General features: G+C 54.7%; 6 protein-coding genes across 6 annotated transcripts; 4 read left to right on the top strand and 2 right to left on the bottom strand.

Annotated features, from left to right (window-relative positions):
• Positions 1–1,012: 1,012 nt before the first annotated feature.
• Positions 1,013–2,503, top strand: COL26b_009324 (uncharacterized protein; the record flags this gene model as incomplete). The annotated part of the gene is made up of 4 exons (XM_053182055.1): positions 1,013–1,116; positions 1,195–1,343; positions 1,420–2,387; positions 2,444–2,503. The coding sequence occupies 4 exons, from the start codon at positions 1,013–1,015 to the stop codon at positions 2,501–2,503; spliced, it is 1,281 nt and encodes a 426-aa protein (XP_053033950.1).
• Positions 2,504–3,904: 1,401 nt separating this feature from the next.
• Positions 3,905–4,717, top strand: COL26b_009325 (uncharacterized protein; the record flags this gene model as incomplete). Its single annotated transcript, XM_053182056.1, has 1 exon — positions 3,905–4,717. The coding sequence occupies one exon, from the start codon at positions 3,905–3,907 to the stop codon at positions 4,715–4,717; it is 813 nt and encodes a 270-aa protein (XP_053033951.1).
• A 3,255-nt stretch (positions 4,718–7,972) lies between these two features.
• On the top strand, positions 7,973–9,408 carry COL26b_009326 (uncharacterized protein; the record flags this gene model as incomplete). Its single annotated transcript, XM_053182057.1, has 2 exons — positions 7,973–8,295; positions 8,397–9,408. 2 exons carry the CDS (start codon positions 7,973–7,975, stop codon positions 9,406–9,408), a joined length of 1,335 nt encoding a protein of 444 aa, XP_053033952.1.
• Positions 9,409–10,342: 934 nt separating this feature from the next.
• COL26b_009327 (uncharacterized protein) lies at positions 10,343–11,402 on the bottom strand (the record flags this gene model as incomplete). Its single annotated transcript, XM_053182058.1, has 2 exons — positions 10,343–11,050; positions 11,310–11,402. 2 exons carry the CDS (start codon positions 11,400–11,402, stop codon positions 10,343–10,345), a joined length of 801 nt encoding a protein of 266 aa, XP_053033953.1.
• A 1,007-nt stretch (positions 11,403–12,409) lies between these two features.
• COL26b_009328 (uncharacterized protein) lies at positions 12,410–12,920 on the bottom strand (the record flags this gene model as incomplete). The annotated part of the gene is made up of 4 exons (XM_053182059.1): positions 12,410–12,503; positions 12,572–12,602; positions 12,754–12,796; positions 12,885–12,920. The coding sequence occupies 4 exons, from the start codon at positions 12,918–12,920 to the stop codon at positions 12,410–12,412; spliced, it is 204 nt and encodes a 67-aa protein (XP_053033954.1).
• A 703-nt stretch (positions 12,921–13,623) lies between these two features.
• Positions 13,624–14,533, top strand: COL26b_009329 (uncharacterized protein; the record flags this gene model as incomplete). Its single annotated transcript, XM_053182060.1, has 2 exons — positions 13,624–14,323; positions 14,394–14,533. 2 exons carry the CDS (start codon positions 13,624–13,626, stop codon positions 14,531–14,533), a joined length of 840 nt encoding a protein of 279 aa, XP_053033955.1.
• Positions 14,534–17,535: the final 3,002 nt, after the last annotated feature.

Raw genomic sequence — 17,535 nt, forward strand, 5'->3', positions numbered from 1 at the left:
AAGCAGCCTACCTATCCAAAGGTCCCGGACTAGATCTCGGGCAGAGCTGTCCCATTCCCCGAATGCCAATTGTCACGAGACCATGGCCGGGATTCGTACGGAACAGAGCTCACCCGAATTGACTCTGAGAGACGCAGACTCATCCGCCATCGCCTTCCGCAAGCCCAGTCATACATTGAAATGTCCGATTGGCGAGCGCCTACAGGGCATTTAGTCGAGCCTTGTGCTACTTACTCGATTGAGTTCGTTGTTGGTCGAGCAGAGAAGCTTGTGTTCCATGCCGTGTTCCATGCCGTGTTCCATGCCGAACTCGGCGCGTCTTGCATCCGCCGGAACGACATCAACCTGGCTGGTCATATCCTTCGAGTTGCTGCCCACGCCAGCAGTTGATCGGAGCCCGGCCGACGCACGGAGAGGGAAGGACTTCATACCTACCTAAGCACACTGCAGTGGACCTGAGGTAAGGAGGGTCCTTCGTGCCCTGAGCGTACGCTGGAGCTTCCGAACCCCCATGCCGAGTATCAATGGATCCAATTCCGCCTGTCGGGACATCTGACACCGATCTCCAAAAACCCCCAGTCCACCGCTCACTACCTTACCTCAGTCAGTGAGGCAGCACGAGCTGAGTCCACAAGACTCTCGGCCCAGCCATGCCTTGTTTACCCCCACTGACCTGATCATGTTGCCGTTGCCGGTTTTGCCCAGTTGCTTCTTGCCTGGCCGCCTAGGTTCCGTCGTCTGATAAGCTGTCTCTTGTTTTTTTCATATCCCCTCCCTTCGTATCCAGCTCGGCTTGTCTGTTTCGTAAGCCCGCCCGCATACCGCATGGCGACTTCCTCCAATTATTCTTAAAAAGACGCTGGTGTATTTCTCTTCCCCTCACGTTTTCTTCCCCCCCCCCAATCGCTTTTTTTCAACCGCATCGTGGCTGTCGTAATTGTCCCGCAGCGCGTCACTCCCTCTTCACCACCACTTCCACCCCCTCAGCAAGAGCCATACAGTGAGTTACACAATGGCGTCCGTGAGGTCATTCCCCTCCATCAAGGAGATTCGGACCTTCGTTATTGGCGGCGTCGGCTCCGGAGGCGACTACCACAATGTGAAGGGCGGCCACTGGTAAGCTTCCCACCACGTCGCTCCGACTGCAGCGGTACGACGTGTCACAGAAGCGCGACTGACACTGATTTTCAACAGGTTGATTGACAGCCCCATCTCCACGCCTTGCTCGCGATGGGAGCAATACCGCAATTCCAGAACGAGCTGGGGCATCAACGTTCTGGGCTCGTTTCTCGTCGAGATTGAATCTTCAGATGGCACCGTTGGAATTGCTACTGGCTTCGGAGGTAAGATGGGTGTATCCGCGACGCCTTTCTTGGGCGAGACGACGGAGAAACTAATTTGCTAATACACGACGCACAGGTCCTCCGGCTTGCTGGCTCGTCCACCAGCACTTCGAGCGCTTCCTCATCGGTGCCGATCCACGCAACACGAACCTGCTGTTCGAGCAGATGTACCGAGGCTCCATGTTTTACGGCCGCAAGGGTCTGCCCCTCGCCGTCATTTCCGTCATTGACTTGGCCATTTGGGATTTGCTGGGCAAGTTGAGAAATGAGCCTGTCTATAGACTTATCGGTGGTGCCACCAAGGAGCGACTCGATTTTTACTGCACTGGCCCTGAGCCGGCTGCGGCCAAGGAGATGGGCTTCTGGGGCGGCAAGGTTCCTCTCCCCTACTGCCCAGACGAGGGACACGTTGGGCTGAAGAAGAACGTCGAGTTCCTGCGCAAGCACCGTGAGAGTGTCGGCCCCGACTTCCCCATCATGGTGGACTGTTACATGAGTCTGAACGTGCCCTACACAATCGAGATTGCGAAGGCATGCGAGGACCTTAACATCAACTGGTGGGAGGAGTGTCTGTCCCCCGACGATACGGACGGCTTCGAGCAGATCAAGCGGGCACACCCGACCATCAAGTTCACAACGGGCGAGCACGAGTACTCACGGTTTGGGTTCCGCAAGCTTATCGAGGGCCGCAACCTCGACATCATCCAGCCCGACGTCATGTGGCTGGGTGGCCTGACAGAGCTGCTCAAGGTTTCGGCGATGGCGTCCGCCTATGACATTCCTGTTGTTCCTCACGCCAGTGGCCCGTACAGTTACCATTTTGTCATCTCACAGCCCAACACGCCATTCCAAGAGTACCTGGCCAACTCCCCAGATGGCAAGAGCGTGCTTCCCGTGTTCGGTGATCTCTTCCTGGACGAGCCCATTCCCACCAAGGGATATCTTACAACGGCAGACTTGGATAAGCCTGGCTTTGGCTTGACGTTGAACCCCGCCGTGAGGTCAAAGTTGATTCCAGGCAAGGCGCTGCTCAGCACCAGCATCGTAAGAAACTAGCTACCCACCCACATGCGATTGTAGCAAGACTAACAGTAAGATAGGAGAGGCCTTTGAAGACGGAAGAGGAGCAGGCGGCTGCGAACGTCACCAATGGCGCTTGAAGTACAAGGAGAGAATAGAGGCGAACGGCATGCACGGTCATGAAATATAGAGGCGAACGGTGGTGGAGCGCTAAGTACTGTCCTAGGCGGGGAGCCATGACAAACGAGACCCTTGGGACAGTGCCGCAACCAGCGGCCATGAATACTCTCATAATGCTGTAGCAATGGAAATGAATTGGATGTTAATGTCGGCTCACTGTGTTCTTTGTTCCCTATGCCTTCGGTCTCTGCCGAATTTGACATCAGAAGTGTGCCTTGATCTGGACGGCCAGCAGCAGTCTAACCATGGCAGTGATTAAGTGGCTGAGAGAGATGATATCCATCGGGACACCCGAAGGGCATGACGCACCGGAAAATCCGAGACAGGCGATGAATAAATGGCGTCGTGTCGCCCAAGGTCGCGGAGCAAAGGCCGTCTCAGCGGCGTGGACGTTGTTAGGACGAGGGACTCCCGGCTGTGCTTGGTGGGGTTGGCTCGCTGTAATGAGGCCCGAGGACGCGGGGTGAGTGACACTAAGTAGAGAATGGACACAGCTCGTAGTGGGTCCATGGTGGGGGTTTTAAGGGGCTCACGGTGCAGTGAATGGAACCTGACACAAGGTACCCAAGGCAGCCCAGGCACCTTACGCTATGGAAGTGATCTGGAGGAGGGGACACTGAGGTGGAATAGACGGGCTGTGCCTGGGCACCTCAGACACCTTCTGGGGACGGCACTATCTTACCTACCTTACCTTAGGTTGAGTAGGTAAGGTAGGTAAGGTAGGTGAGGTAGGTAAAGTAGCCCGGTAGCCTCGATGATGCTTTCTGACAGAAAGACACGATGCCTGCGCATTCTTTGCTACCCACCTACCTACCTACCTTAAGGTGCATTCCTACTGGCAACAAAGATTACCAAAAGTACTGACCTGCCTCACCTAAGTTTAGGCACCTAATTAGTACCTACCTTACCTTGTATACCAACTTGGGCATCGTGACTCGGTTCGTCGGTGCTCCAGAGAACCGGCCTCGCTGCACATTAACCCCTCGTGCTCCTCACGCGTCTCCGCCTCCTCCACCGCCGTCACCCACACCACCACACGATCGTCCGCAGCTACAAATACTCTGCCGGCCAGCCACTCGACCACCCGTGTCAGAATGTACACGCTTCAATCGAGAGAAGACAGCCGGAAGAGAGTCAACGAACCATCTTGCACGCCATCAATCTGAAGTAGGCTACGATCGATCTTGTCTAACCCCTCCGGCTTCTCCTCACCCGTGTCGCCGTCCCCTCGCCGTCGAACCAACTAAATCCTCCGACACCCTTGCCGCCCAAGAACACCCCGCACCCGACATAAAATCAACCTCACCTCCTCCAGCTTCTGTGCGACGTCCCGAACTACTGCGCAGGCAATTGACATCAATATGGCTCCAACCAACCTTCTCGCCGGCAAGACCGCCATCATCACTGGGGGTACCACCGGTATAGGACGTGCCATCTGTCTTGAATACCTCAAACAAGGAGCCGATGTGGTCGTCAACCACCTGGGCCTTGGGAAGGACCAACCTCATCTCGATTCTCTCGAATCCGAGGCAGCTTCTTTGAGAACGGCGAACCCTAACGCCGGACGCTTCGCTCATCAAGTTGGTGACGTTCGCGAGCCCGAGACCGCCGCCCAGCTGGTGGCTCTCGCCGTTAAGCACTCGGGCAACGGCCGCCTCGACGTCTGTGTCTCTAACGCTGGCATCTGCACTTTTGCCGAGTTTCTCGACTTGACGCCAGACCTCTTTACCAAAACTGTCCGCACCAACCTCGACGGTGCTTTCTATGTCGTACAAGCTGCTGCTCGCCAGATGAGCCAGCAGTCGCCCCCGGGAGGCAGCATCATAGGCATTTCATCCATTTCTGCCCTCGTCGGTGGCGGTCTGCAAACACATTACACTCCCACCAAGGCCGGTGTCCTCAGTTTGATGCAGAGCACCGCTGTTGCTCTGGGCAAGCATAAAATTCGCTGCAACGCGTTGCTCCCTGGCACCATCAAGACCCAGCTCAACGATGAAGATCTCTCAGATGATGCCAAGCGCACATACATGGAGTCCCGCATTCCTCTGGGCCGCACCGGAGTGCCGTCCGACCTTGCCGGCCCGGCCGTCTTCTTGGCCTGTGAAGAGCTCAGCGGTTATGTTACCGGTGCACAGTTGCTCGTTGATGGCGGCCTCTTCGTCAACCTTCAATAAGCGCCATGACCCCTGACCTGTTCGGGTTTCCATTTTAGTGTTTGGTATCGGGGAATCCTGCCCGAAGGTATCGTAAAATAGGAATGAGGAATGAGGCATATTGCAAGACGAATGAGGGATAAAAGGGAGATGCACACGCACCTCGCACGCGAAGGCGCTTTGGTTACTACCTGCCGGCCTAGCCTGCGTTGCCCATCATCAAGGGTGAAACGCAGCTCCAAGGATGGATGGATGTATGATTGATTATTAGCAAGTGAGCGGCGTCTCCCAGAATCCACCTTCGTGCTCTGGCCATCCAGTCACGCCAGCCCATTGAAACCATGACCCTCCATTATTCCCTCGTGGAGCCCCTCAGCCTCCTTGGTGTCTGCAGAGTAGTAGTACCATGGGCTCCTGGTACTTGTTTCCCTCCTCTCATTCTCGCCTGTCGTTGTCCATGCTATTTTCTACCCAACAAGCTACAACAGGCGAATAGGATCTAGCTAAAACATGCAGCAGGTTTATGAGGAATGGCAAGGCCCGTATGTCCAAACTGTCTCTGGTGGACTTATGGCAGACAAAATTGGATGGCAAGGGGAGTTGCAAGGGGGGGCGTGCATATAAGTACAGAGACGGCGGACGGTGACGGCATCACAATGCGAATGGCGAGTAGCGCGCGTGGTGGCAGCGGGACGCGATAGCGATAGCGCCGGACCACGGCCTGTTTCTGTTCGGCCAACGTCCTGCCTCGTCTCGGCAAAGCTGACCGATGGCGTAGCTGCGCAGGAGAAGACGGCGAGGCGCAGGAAAACAGAGAGACCAAAGGCTATGGATGATAAAACGCGCATCAAGAGGTCGTCCCGAGCCTGTGAGAATGCCCACCATGCCCACCATGCCTTGCCTGCCTGCGGCCTGCCTGCCTGCCCACCCTACTTGACCTTACGTCGCGCAGTGAGCCTGCAATGCGTCGCACATGTCGCTGGGAACGCAGTGGATACTTGGGGAATGTGTCGAATTGACCAACACATACTGTACGAGTCGAACATTTGGCCATATGCTTCATTGTCCCGTTGCCTATGCTCCATTGTCCCTCGTGCCCTCCCACTCCTCGGACCCTAAGAGGAGATACTGTGCGCATTGCGCCCGTCCCTCAACAGGGAGGGTGGGAGCAGCCAGTTCACCCACAAATGTTGATGAGGGACAGACCGCGGAGCGACGTGCCCGTGGCGGCGGGTACAACGTATGTGGATGGCCTGGAGATGTTGTGGAATTGTGGTCCTGTCCGCAATGACATGGAGAAGCCGCAACGAGACGTCATTCGCCGAGTCAGTCGCTGTTAGCCCAGATATGTTGGCAGGAAAACGGCCTTCTGTGGGCAGTTGCCAAGGATCAGCATTGCTAGACTCTCGAATCGACTTTTTTCTTCAAGGCCATGCCAGCCGTGCTTAATTAGCAGGCAGTGAGACAAGCCCTGTCATGCGGAACCGGTGTCAGAAAAACCGTACCTTAGACACGCCCGAGGCCTTCCGGGCCCGACCCCTTTCCAAGCGCCCGGTTCATTGCCGCCACAAGCGCATTACCTAAGCCAGCCGATGCTGCGGAAGTTCCTTCGGCCCGTCTTGCGGAGCCCTCCTGGTCCAATCACCCGAGAATCCGGCCTGTCACATCGACTTCTGAACCCTTCACATTGTCTGTACACTAGTGTCTCGAGTGGGTATCCACCATCATGACGTCACTGCGGGCTCTCCGGACCCGCTCTGATGGAGCCCGCTTGGCCACCACACGGCCAGAAGTCTCACGTCGAGGCCTGCGCTACGTATACACTTTTCCAATCTTCCTGACACCGACGCCCTCGCTCTCACCTCATGGTGCGATTGCATTCTCGCATTTGTGGACCACAATCTGTGCTATCATGGCAGGTTGCTGGCACCATCCCTGTAACGTCTACCCGTATCGCAAGGAACGATCGATAAGGAGCAGCACCTGGATCCAATAGGAGTCATGGAAGGGGAAAGGATGGGAGGAGGGGGAGGGGCAGTGGAGGGGCATCCTCACAGTGTTCTCTGCCCTTTTCAGGTGAGAAGCATCACACAAAACAAAAGCACCGATGTACCATTTGTACTACCTAGAGACAAGGTGGCGCGGCATATACTTTGAAAGATACCGGATCAAACTCCTGGCTGTCTTTACCTTTCGTTGGCCCGAGGCGTCCTTCTCTCTAACTGCGTGTCGCTTCTTCTCTCGCTTGCCTTGTCCATCTTGGATGTCCCTCCCTCATCATTGCTGTTTTTGGCTGACCATGCCGCAAGCCGCAGCACCCGTCCGAAAGTCTTGAAAGTTTGCTTATTTCAGGGTCCAACGGGCGTGATGGCGGCTTGCATGTGCACTCGCCAAGGCCGCTTCGGAAAGGCGATCGCTGCCGCATCAGTCCAGTTATCATCATCCCTCTCGGGACATTTCGAGGGCCTCTCCTTGCTTCTCGGCGGAACCTTTCGCAGCCGCAACGAGGAACCAGAAAGCCAAGTCTCCACCATGACGGTTGGCAAACTGGGGCCGGATGGAGCCTCGTTCACCATGCTCTCTCTCAAACTGCCATCTTGCTGGGTGACTCGCTCATTTCTTTGCCCGGCCCAGCCTTTGCGCCGACCCCAATCTGAATCTCACCGCCGTCGCTCCGCTTTGTGCCCACGTTTCTTTGCTTTCAAACAGGCGCACACACACGCAGGATACTTTGGAGATTGGGCACTGAGCCTATCCTAAACATGTACTGCTGTATCCTGTAGGAATCAGAATTCTCACCACCAGGTAAGGTCCTTGTGTCTCCCTCAGTGGAGCACTCAGGTCTAGGATCCAAAAAAACTTCTCATGCTACTTCGCCTCCACGTATCCACGGACCATGCACGACTCAAGAAACTCATCCCAGGAGTATCAGTCAACAAGGGCCTGCGTTTGCCTGGTTTTTGCGGAGACATCCACACGTTGGAAAGAGAGTGCTCCAGAAAGAGAGGTCAGCTATTAGAGTGAGACGTCAGCGTCAAGTCAAGATGCTCTCATACCTGGACTATATAAGCCGGTGGTCCCCAGGAGGCATTTTCGAGATGGAGCTTATTGTTGCTTCATCATTTACTTTTCCGATTCATCAGCGCTTTTGACCGCTATTTATCTTTGAAAGATTTAGCTTGGGTGCATTCTACTACTCACCACTTCACTTGATTGCACACCAGGAAACTAGTCTGCTCCCTCCGTGTTCGACTCCCCTCATAACGGTTATAAAACATGGCTCCCAACCACCGAGCTTCGTCCACCGGCAGCTTCATTGAAAGCATTGTCGCAGCCCGCAAGGAACTGGACAATCTTGCTCTAAGCACTCCCGAATCCTCTCTGGATGGCTCCGCTGGCGGCTCTGCTGGATCATCAGCTCTGGGTAGCCCTGCCGGCGCGCTGTCACCAGTCACGCCCACAATCGACGCCCCTGTCGCTGACAGCTTTGCTTTCGCCTTCGACATCGACGGTGTCCTCATTAGAGGAGGTCGGGCAATCCCCGAAGCAGTTGAGGCGATGAAGGTCTTGAATGGCGACAACGAATACGGTATCCAGATGTAAGTTGTCACCCCGCCCACATCGCAAGGCCCCACTTGTATCCGCCGCATCGTGGCTTTTCTGCTCGCCAATGATGGATGCTAACATGCACGTCTAACAGTCCGTACATCTTCCTCACCAATGGCGGTGGTAAGACGGAAGAAGAGAGATGTGGTGATCTGTCTAAGCAGATGCAGATCGACATCTCACCAGCGCAGTTTATCTGCGGCCACACTCCCATGAGAGAAATGGCCGAGCGCTTCAACACTGTCCTTGTTGTTGGCGGTGAGGGCGAAAAGTGCCGCGAAGTTGCAGAGGGCTATGGCTTTAAGGATGTCATTACACCCGGAGACATTATCAAGCATAACTCCGCAACTACCCCCTTCCGCAAGCTCACCCAGGACGAACTTACAAATTCTCGCGAAAGAGATTTCACGGATGTCACCATTGAAGCCATTTTTGTCTTCGCTGATTCCCGAGACTGGGCTGGCGACATTCAAATTATGCTCGATCTCGCCATGTCCAAGGGAGGCCGTCTCGGTACTCTGAGCGAAACTTTCGACGAGGGCCCACCGATCTACTTCTCTCATAACGATATCGTCTGGTCTGCTGCCCACGATAATGTTCGTCTTGGCATGGGCGCTTTGCGCCGCATGTTGGAGGTCATTTTCCGTGACGTTACCAAGAAGAAGGGCAAATTACACACCCACGCTTTCGGCAAGCCCCAGGTCAGTACCTTCGAGTTTGCAACGAGATTGCTGCAGCAATGGCGTCGTCAGCAACACGGCTTGGACGCACCTCCCGACACCGTCTATTTTGTTGGGGATACACCGGAGAGTGATATTCGGGGCACCAACGCCTACGATGAGCATGCGGACAATGAGTGGCACAGCATCCTCGTCAAGACCGGTGTCTACCAAGATGGTACGGAGCCGGCTTACAAGCCCAAGGCGACTGTCGATAACGTTTTAGACGCTGTGCGCTACGGCATTCAGCGCGAGATCCGCAAGAGGGTTGTCACATCGCTGAGAAAGGACATTCTCGGTGAAGAGGAGTGTTTGAAGGCTCTTCAGTCGAAGGACAGCGCCGTTTTCACTCCTCTGGAGGAGCGTAACCAGCCAATTTTGGGCTAGCGTGGTCATGTGAACTTCGTGATCTAAGAGTTTGTTTGCTAGCGAGCCACTTCCTTCTTTTTCATAGTGTTGGGGTTAAGAGTTCAGGGTACTTGTTTAATTCGGGGGAAAATTGTGATACCACAGGCGTTTTCCAATCAACGAGGTATATGACCGCAATCTAGAGTTGCGACACTAGCTACAGCAGAATACACGATACACAGGCGCCATTTGACGCCGAGGGATTTGAAGCACTTGAACCTGTACCACCATTATGACACACTCGGCTTGATTTTCGCTCCCAACACCTGGCAATTATCGCCAAGCTTCGAAATGCTTCTTTATGGCACGATTAAGGAGGTCCCTGAAGCTAACTCGTCTCTTGGCCGGCTTCGTTACAATTTTTCACGCCGCTGCCGAACCATGTACATGGTGATTGATTGGCTTTGGGGGACTATGAAAGGTAATAAGACGGGATTGAGATGCCGAGAGGGATCTGGTCCTACCCGTTTGGGCCGATGCCTAGCCTGCGCATCTCCGTCATGCTGCGGCCTCGCGCGGCGCCGTGTTATTGTAATACATGCCAAGTCCGGCCGGTGTTGGCGTTGGTGCATGCCCCCCCCCCCCCCCCCCCCTTCGGTTACCTGGGCCGCCGATCCCTTTCCGCTCCGTGTTTTCCAAGTACACCAGCTCCGAGGTAACATGACTTGGAGTGCTGCAACGGCGGGTTGTTGTAGTAGGGTTTGTCTTCATATGCAAGTGGAACATGTGGGTATGGTAGGTTCAGAGATGTTGGTGAAGACACAGAAGGAGAGCATCCTGAGCATGTCCTTAAATGTGCAATGTAGCACGTAGCTGCAGATGTAGTTGCACTGGACATTACGAGAAGCATGCTCGCTCCACTCGCATCTCCTCTTTTGTCTCCTCCTCCGCATCCTCCACGGCCCCATCACTTTTAACTGTTTCCAGTCGTCATTGCATTGCTGTGGTGAGATTCGGGTGCATGAGGAACGGATTCCGTGAAGGTAAAGCTTCCCCACCTCGCAGAGGCAACCCACAGTGCCGCGTCAACGGCTTCTTGACGCCTTTGGCGATCGCTGATGGCCTCCTCTGCGCTGCACACGATGGAGAACCCGGGAACGTTGGCGCGTTCGACATCCAGCCAGCCTCTCCAAGCGGCCACTATGTCGCCGGCTCCGATGGCTCCGATGACCACAGTCCCCCACAACTCGCGTGCGCCGCTATTGTGCTTGCCGTAGAATATCCATTGCTCGGCCGCAGCGACTTGCTCCCTAAGTTGGTCTGGGGAAATGCGCTTTGGATCGGCAGGGCCATTGGTGCTGCCGGTGATACCACGGCGCGCCGGACGCTGAACGTACACGTGACGGATGTCGTCGACACCGCAGCAGAGGCGTGTTACGTCAAAGCGGCCTTCTGTGTCGAAGATGAGAACCGTCTTGCAGTGGGGCGCGGAAACGAGGCCCGACACAAGCCGGTAGATGAGCGGGAGTTGACGGCCGGTGACGGCGAGAGGAATAGATTGTGTAGCACGAAAGTTCTTGACGGCGAACGCATTCAGGAGTGGGATGGGAAAGAAATTAGGTCGATTCTTCCTTTTCGTGGGGTTGACGGGCTTGTGTTCTGCGCTGAAGACGTCCAAGACCTATCGAAACAAAGTCAGCTGTATGACGATGACAAATGGCGAAAAACAGATCTGCTGTGACATGCTGAACGGAGCCTGGTGATGGTTTGATGCCAGTAGTCTGGGGGGTTGAGGTGAGTGGTGAGCTGTCTGGCTCCTCCACGGACCAAAAGTTTGCGTCGGCCGACCCCCCAAAACACCGACCCCATCCACCGTCCACCATTTACTCAACCTCACCAGTCCAGACTACTTATCGCCTCTCATCTTGTGGCACACCAACCTGTTCTAGCGTGGTCTCTTTGGCGTCGCCCAAGAGCCTCCTGCCCCTCATCGAGAGCCGCGAATACTTTCTCTTGTCCAGATATTTCTTCATCCTCGCGGTTGGTTTCGACGCCGCCTCTGCAGTCGAGATGACCCCGCCCTGCCTTGTTTTCGATGCGTCGGATTTGCCGCGACATGTGCAGGCGGACCAGAGAGGCAAAAAGCGCAAGCTTGAGAGGGGTGCTGATGTCGATTTGTCCAAGTGCGCGTTGCGGGCGATGACGCAGTTTAGATGCACCGTCAAAAACCCCGACCGCAGAGACAGCCCCATTGGATGTTGGCCTATCATGCGGGTTTTCCGGCAGTAAGTCCGTTCCCAACTTTGTTCTACTTGGCGAATCTCATGCGGCACGAAATCGGCGATATGATTCATTCCCATGGCATGCCTAAGATTACTGAACATTACCTTCCATAGATGCCAGGATAAGAAGGGTACATTTACTGTTGAAACCACAGCATGGGAAGGGCTGAATGCTGGACCCAAAGATGGGCACGCCAATACTTTGGGGTTGCGCAGTACAGACGTCCGCCAGGACCATGGCACAGAGGGAAACGGTGACCAGCGGACGTATCATGAATGGCCAGAGTTGTGGGAGAAATAGAAATGTTCTGGTGCTGGAAAAAGGCAGGCGATCCAAAAGCTACGAACAGATTTCACGACCCCTTTAAGACATGAAGTAGATTGATGTGCAGTATAGTATAGAGAGACCCATCAGTTCCCTTGGGAGCTTTGTATGTTAGACGGACTTTTGAGTTTTTCGTCTTTTGAGGCACTGGTGACAGTATCATGTTCGCGACAAGCAGCACGTCTGACTGAGCGCCTCACACGCCTCGCAGTAATAATTTCTGCACGTCACACCATTGAACCGTTGCCCTCGACGTAAGAATGGTTTTCGACTCGATTTGCTGGTGTGTATGGTACAATCGGGGTCGGTTGACCAGCTGATGAAGCCCGTATCTTGTCTATAACCACGAATGCTTTCTCAATCCCATCGCTAATCGAAGCAAGTGCCCTCGTTTTCTGCCGCCACCGCAGTCAATCGTCGTCGTTGTGGTCATTTACTGCTTCTGGCCACGAGCCTCGGCCTTCTGCTGCTCCAACTTGGCGTAATAGGCATCGCGAGCGTTCGTGCGAGGCATGTGGAAGCCGTACCTGACATACGGTTAGTTCGAGCATGTTTGCGTGAAGCATCGGGCGAATCTATTCCGGTGTTCGCATACCAGTAGACATTGGCCATAGCAAAGCCGAGACCTGCGAGGAAGTTAGGGTACTGGTCTGAAGGGTGGGTGACTGCTGGGTAGCGAGCGCATCGATGCATATCCCGAGGATGGCCCATGACGGAGCGCAATGGGGCGGCGCAATTCCAGCTGCGGACCAAAAGAGGACTTCGGGGAGAACTCACCAAGAGCAATGCCAAGGTCGAGGACCAGGTTGCGTCGCAGCATCTGTTGTTCGCTGTTAGCCAACAACTGTTCATGCTCCGTAGGCCCGGCGACTGCGGCTCAAGGTGCTCAATTGATTCGGGAAACGTACGCCCGTGATGGGCTTGACAGCAGTAGTGCCGGCCATTGTGATGCGGAGTTGAGTGGGAGTTGTGAGGGTCGATTGAGCCGATATTTCGTGTATCCGAGGGTGATTTGGTGATGCTCAAGTCCTCGGGTAGCTCGAATGGTCTGATGAATTCGCGCGATGGAGTCATCACGTGATGTCAAATTCTCCCCATCCGTAGGTGACTTGTTCCTGACCTTCCCGCACTTCTCACATTACCTAAGCCAGGCAGGCCTGGGTCTTTGAATCCCCCTCCATCTGGTTGGCTGCTGGGCGTCATCGTATCCTTACATAAGCGTCCGTTGCAGTGTTCCTGGCTCGGTGCAAACGGGTCAACTCCGGCTAAGGACTAAGGTAGATCCACAGAACGACGGCCCGCATTGGCCCGGGCGCAACTCTCTGCATATCAGATGTTCTGATCTAGCAATTTTCTGCAGGAACGGGAATGGCGACGTAGGATTGCTGGTTTATCGTCCAGCAGACACAACAGCAGCCATGAACATCCATCTCCCTGCGAGGAGATTAACCTCTTCCGGTCAGTTTCGAGGATTATGTTTCCCGTTCGTGAAGTTGCTACTTCGACATGGCATTGGCGGATCGACCAGCTAATCTCTATCGTCCATTAGCTTCTTCAACCCTTCAATCCATCGCACGACCAACGAGGCCTCTTATTCTTCCCTTGCGCCCGGCCACTCAAGTTCGATGCAAATGGGGCTTCTCTGGCATGTTCGGCCGCAAGAAGAGCAATCCTGTTGAGGATTCCTTCAGCGGTGGCCAGAACCTCAACGACCCCAAGATCCGTGAGCAATTCGCCAAGAAGCAGCAGGCTTCGCTTTCCAATTCTATTTTCGAAGAAGAAGTTGAGGATGCTGTCGCCGAGGGCGGAAAAACTGCCCCCGGGATGCAAAGCTCTGTGAAGACGGCAGAAACTATGTCGTACCGGGTTGACCCCGACCCGCGAGCTCGTCTACGATGGGAGAGGAAGAAAGTCATCCAGATGGTTCGTCGCAACGGCCGCGTCAGCCGCTCTGAGCGCATCGCCCAGACAGAGAAGGAGCTCCAGCATAAGAGTCCCTTCCTGGAGACCAGCGTCAAGAAACTTGTGCACCTAGCTCGCCAAGTACAGGGCAAGAGTGTGGAAGAGGCGATTCTGCAGATGCGATACTCGAAGAAGAAGATGGCCCGGGAGGTCAAGTATCAGCTCGAAGAAGCTCGAGATCTGGCCATCGTCAGCCGCGGCATGGGTCTGGGTAAATCACATGATCCAATCAAGATCGAGACCAAGGACGGCAAAGCTTTGAGAGTCGACAACTCATCGAAGCTCTACGTCGCGGAGTCTTGGGTGGGAAGAGGACCCTGGAGATCCAAGTCGATGGACTACAAGGGACGAGGCAGATTTGGCATCATTCAATCACCGTCAACTAGTAAGTCCCGACCCGGTTCAGGCCCTTTATCGACGTGTATCTTCATGTGGGCTGACCAAGCCATTTTTAGGCATTTCTGTCGTGCTGAAGGAGGAGAAGACGAGAATACGCGAGCACAACGAGAGAGAGGCGAAACAAGCGCGGAGGAAGCCCTGGGTCCACTTGCCTGATAGGCCGGTGTCTGCGCAAAGGCCCTACTACTCTTGGTAGACACTTTTCACTGTGGCTACAAAACTCCCAGTTTTGATGTCTAAAGTCGATTGGTCGACAGAGCGTGGAACACCACTCTCTGGAATTGTAAGAATATGTACAATGAAAGATGCCATGGAAACCATTACGCCATATTTTTTCCCGGCTGTAGCCATGATGTCGCATGTGTATGCAAAGCAAATCGAACTCCTAACTGGTATAATCGCGAGCAAGCTAGGCACCACGCTCCACACCGCACCCTACCTACGCCGTACACCAAACAATCGTCAATCGTTAATCATAATGTGCTGCCGGCCGCAATCACCAAACGTCTTGTAGGCCAGACAGTGTTCTTGTCAAGGCATCTACCACAGCTTGGCCTGGCACAAGTCCAGCTACGATCTCCGTGCCATCCCGGTCATGTTGTGACGAGTACTGTTCGGACAAATGAACGAGTGGCGGTGGAGGGTAAAAGGATAAGCCACTCAGATCATCCGTCTCGGGGACTGGCGTGGAACCATATCTTCATATCTTCGAGACCGCATTTCCAGCTCCGAGTAATTCTTGCCAGTCATGCCCACAATGCCGTAGTCTCTCCCAGAGCCTGGCATCGGTCCTGAGATCTGCATGGAACGTGTCCTGTTCTGCGGCCTTCTCACTAAGAGGTAGAGAGCAAGGGCGATTGCAAGGACGCCCACGCCAGCGCCAACGCCAATTCCAATCTTCGCTGGTACTGAGAGGCCTGCAGTATCATTGGAGAGCTTTCCTGAATCGCTCTCTGAGGCGGATCCGGATTGCGAGCCCTGGGAGCCTGTCGAGGTCGAAGTAGTTGACTTGGTGGTTGATTTGGTAGATGTTGACTACAAAGATGTAATGTCAGTTGTGTCAGCCTTTCTGCGGCTTCAGGAGGGATTTTACCATAGTTGTGGGCGCAGGAGTTGAGATTTGCGTAGTCTGGGCAACCTCAGAGATCGCCTTGCTTGTTGCATCTGCCGGTGCCGAGTTGACGGGTTGGGACGAGGGTTTCTCTGCACTGTTTGTTGCGACAGTAGCCGCTGGTTGAGCTGGCTCGGATGATGCTTGGGCTGGTGCGGGCGTGGTAGGTTGTGGCGGCGGCGAGGAAGCCGGCTGGGATGCAGGCAGTTGTGTCGACGCAGGAGGAGCCTGGGTTGCAGCTACGCCGTCATGTTAGTGATCGCGTTGCTTCCGCTGTAGATCCAAGGGGCATCATACTTGCACAAAGAGATGTAACGTAATCGTTCACCTTGGTAGCGACGTCGGCGCCGCAAGACTGGGATGCACAGTCACGAACGCCAAACACAAAATCTTGTTGCTTGCAAAGGCAAGAGTTGTCCTGAGATGCGCAGCCAAATCCCTTTGCAATGACAGTGTTGACACATGAGATCTAATCACTTGAGTTAGCTGAAAGTACAAGCATAAGGAACGTGTCATTCCAGTCGACGAGTCTCAGCCACGATCATGCTGAAGAATTGAAGCAGCATTTTCAAGGCTGGGTATGACGTTAAAAAAGGACTTACACCACATGGCGGTAACGAGTCTAGCTGCGCGTGAGCAGCACCGAGAAGAACGACAGAAGCCGTGGCCTGAAGCCAGATACGACGCCTCATGATGGCACGGGGTAGCAGAGGTGAAGTCTGGCGAAGGGTATAGAGGAACGAGGGCGTGACGGAGTGTTTGAACGGCTGAGAAATACAGCCTGGCCTGTGGGAAGTGATGAGACACTGGTGTGTGTATGACCAGACCCGTCACAGCGTCACACAGCAGCTCATGGTCTGTCTTGAATCTGAAGTGGTAATCTCGGAGCTGAGCTGCCCAGAGTTGGAGGTGTTGGTGGCGTGTGAGGGCGTCAACGTGGCGAGGCAAGCCCCAAACACGCAGGGGCACGTTTCTAGGAGCAAAGAAAAGAAATAACGAGACAGCAGCTGGCAGTCCAAGTCGAGAGAAGGACGAGAGGACGAGCAGGGACAGACGATATCGACAGGTAAGGAGTAGACAGGTGTCTGGAATAATGAACGTCGGTTCAAGTGGTCAGTCGCAAGGCAGTTGTATGTCGAGGGCGGGCGGTCGAATGAGGGATAGACGAGTCAGACCGGGCGAGGAGAGAAGAAGTCTGAGAGAAGGTGGAAGGAGAAGGGCTGGCCAAGACAAGAAACAAAGGCCAAGGCCAGGCGGGAAGAATGGAAAGAGAGGAAAAAGAGGCGCCCGGTGGGGTGGAAGCGAACGTATGTGAAGAAGCACAAGAAGAAGCTAAGAAGAGAAGAACAGAGGCAAGGTTCCGAGAGGGAACAGGGCCAACCGCAGAAAGAGAAGGAGACAGAAGGGAAGAAGCCGGTAAATGAGGCCCAGGAATTGAGAAGGGAGGGCAGAATGGGGATGGAGGGAGGGATATCGACATGTTAAAAAGGAACACTGGAGGAAGGGACTAGACGAGGAGTGGACGGGGGCCGCCTGCGCCTGCGCCGTGCATTCAATTCTCCTTACTTCACCTTCCTTACCTTGCCCACCTCACCTCATCATAAGGTATGGTACTAGGTCAGGTAGGGTAAGGTAGAATGGTTCACATTTGGGGGCAGGACCTACGTTGGGTAAGGTAGGTATCCATAGGTAGGTAGGAAGAACAGACGAAGCCGGGGGCCAGGGGCCTGCCGTCTGGAAAGAGACAGATGGGATGGCAGGGGACACCCGAGCCGACGGGAAGGAAGTGGAGGGAAATCGGAGGTCAGGGGGCAGGGGCGGGGATCATGGACGTAAGGTAGGTACCTAGGTATGCACACGGCCACAACTTCGCGACCTTACCTACCTAGTAAGGTAGCTCACCTCACCTCACCTTGCGTTCAATACCTCACCTTACGGCCCAGTCAAGATATATTGGCGGAGGTGTCAAGTCGATTGATTCTCCTGCCCTGAACTTGGAGGTGCCCTGTGTGCAACTCCAAGCGCGTCTGCAACTGCCATTGGCACCCGCGTCGCGTCCACGGGCTGATCTTACTACCTACCTAGGT

Source organism: Colletotrichum chrysophilum (genome assembly GCF_026319265.1).
Source record: "Colletotrichum chrysophilum strain AFK26 chromosome Unknown scaffold_89, whole genome shotgun sequence".
In the NCBI taxonomy this organism is placed as follows: domain Eukaryota; kingdom Fungi; phylum Ascomycota; class Sordariomycetes; order Glomerellales; family Glomerellaceae; genus Colletotrichum; species Colletotrichum chrysophilum.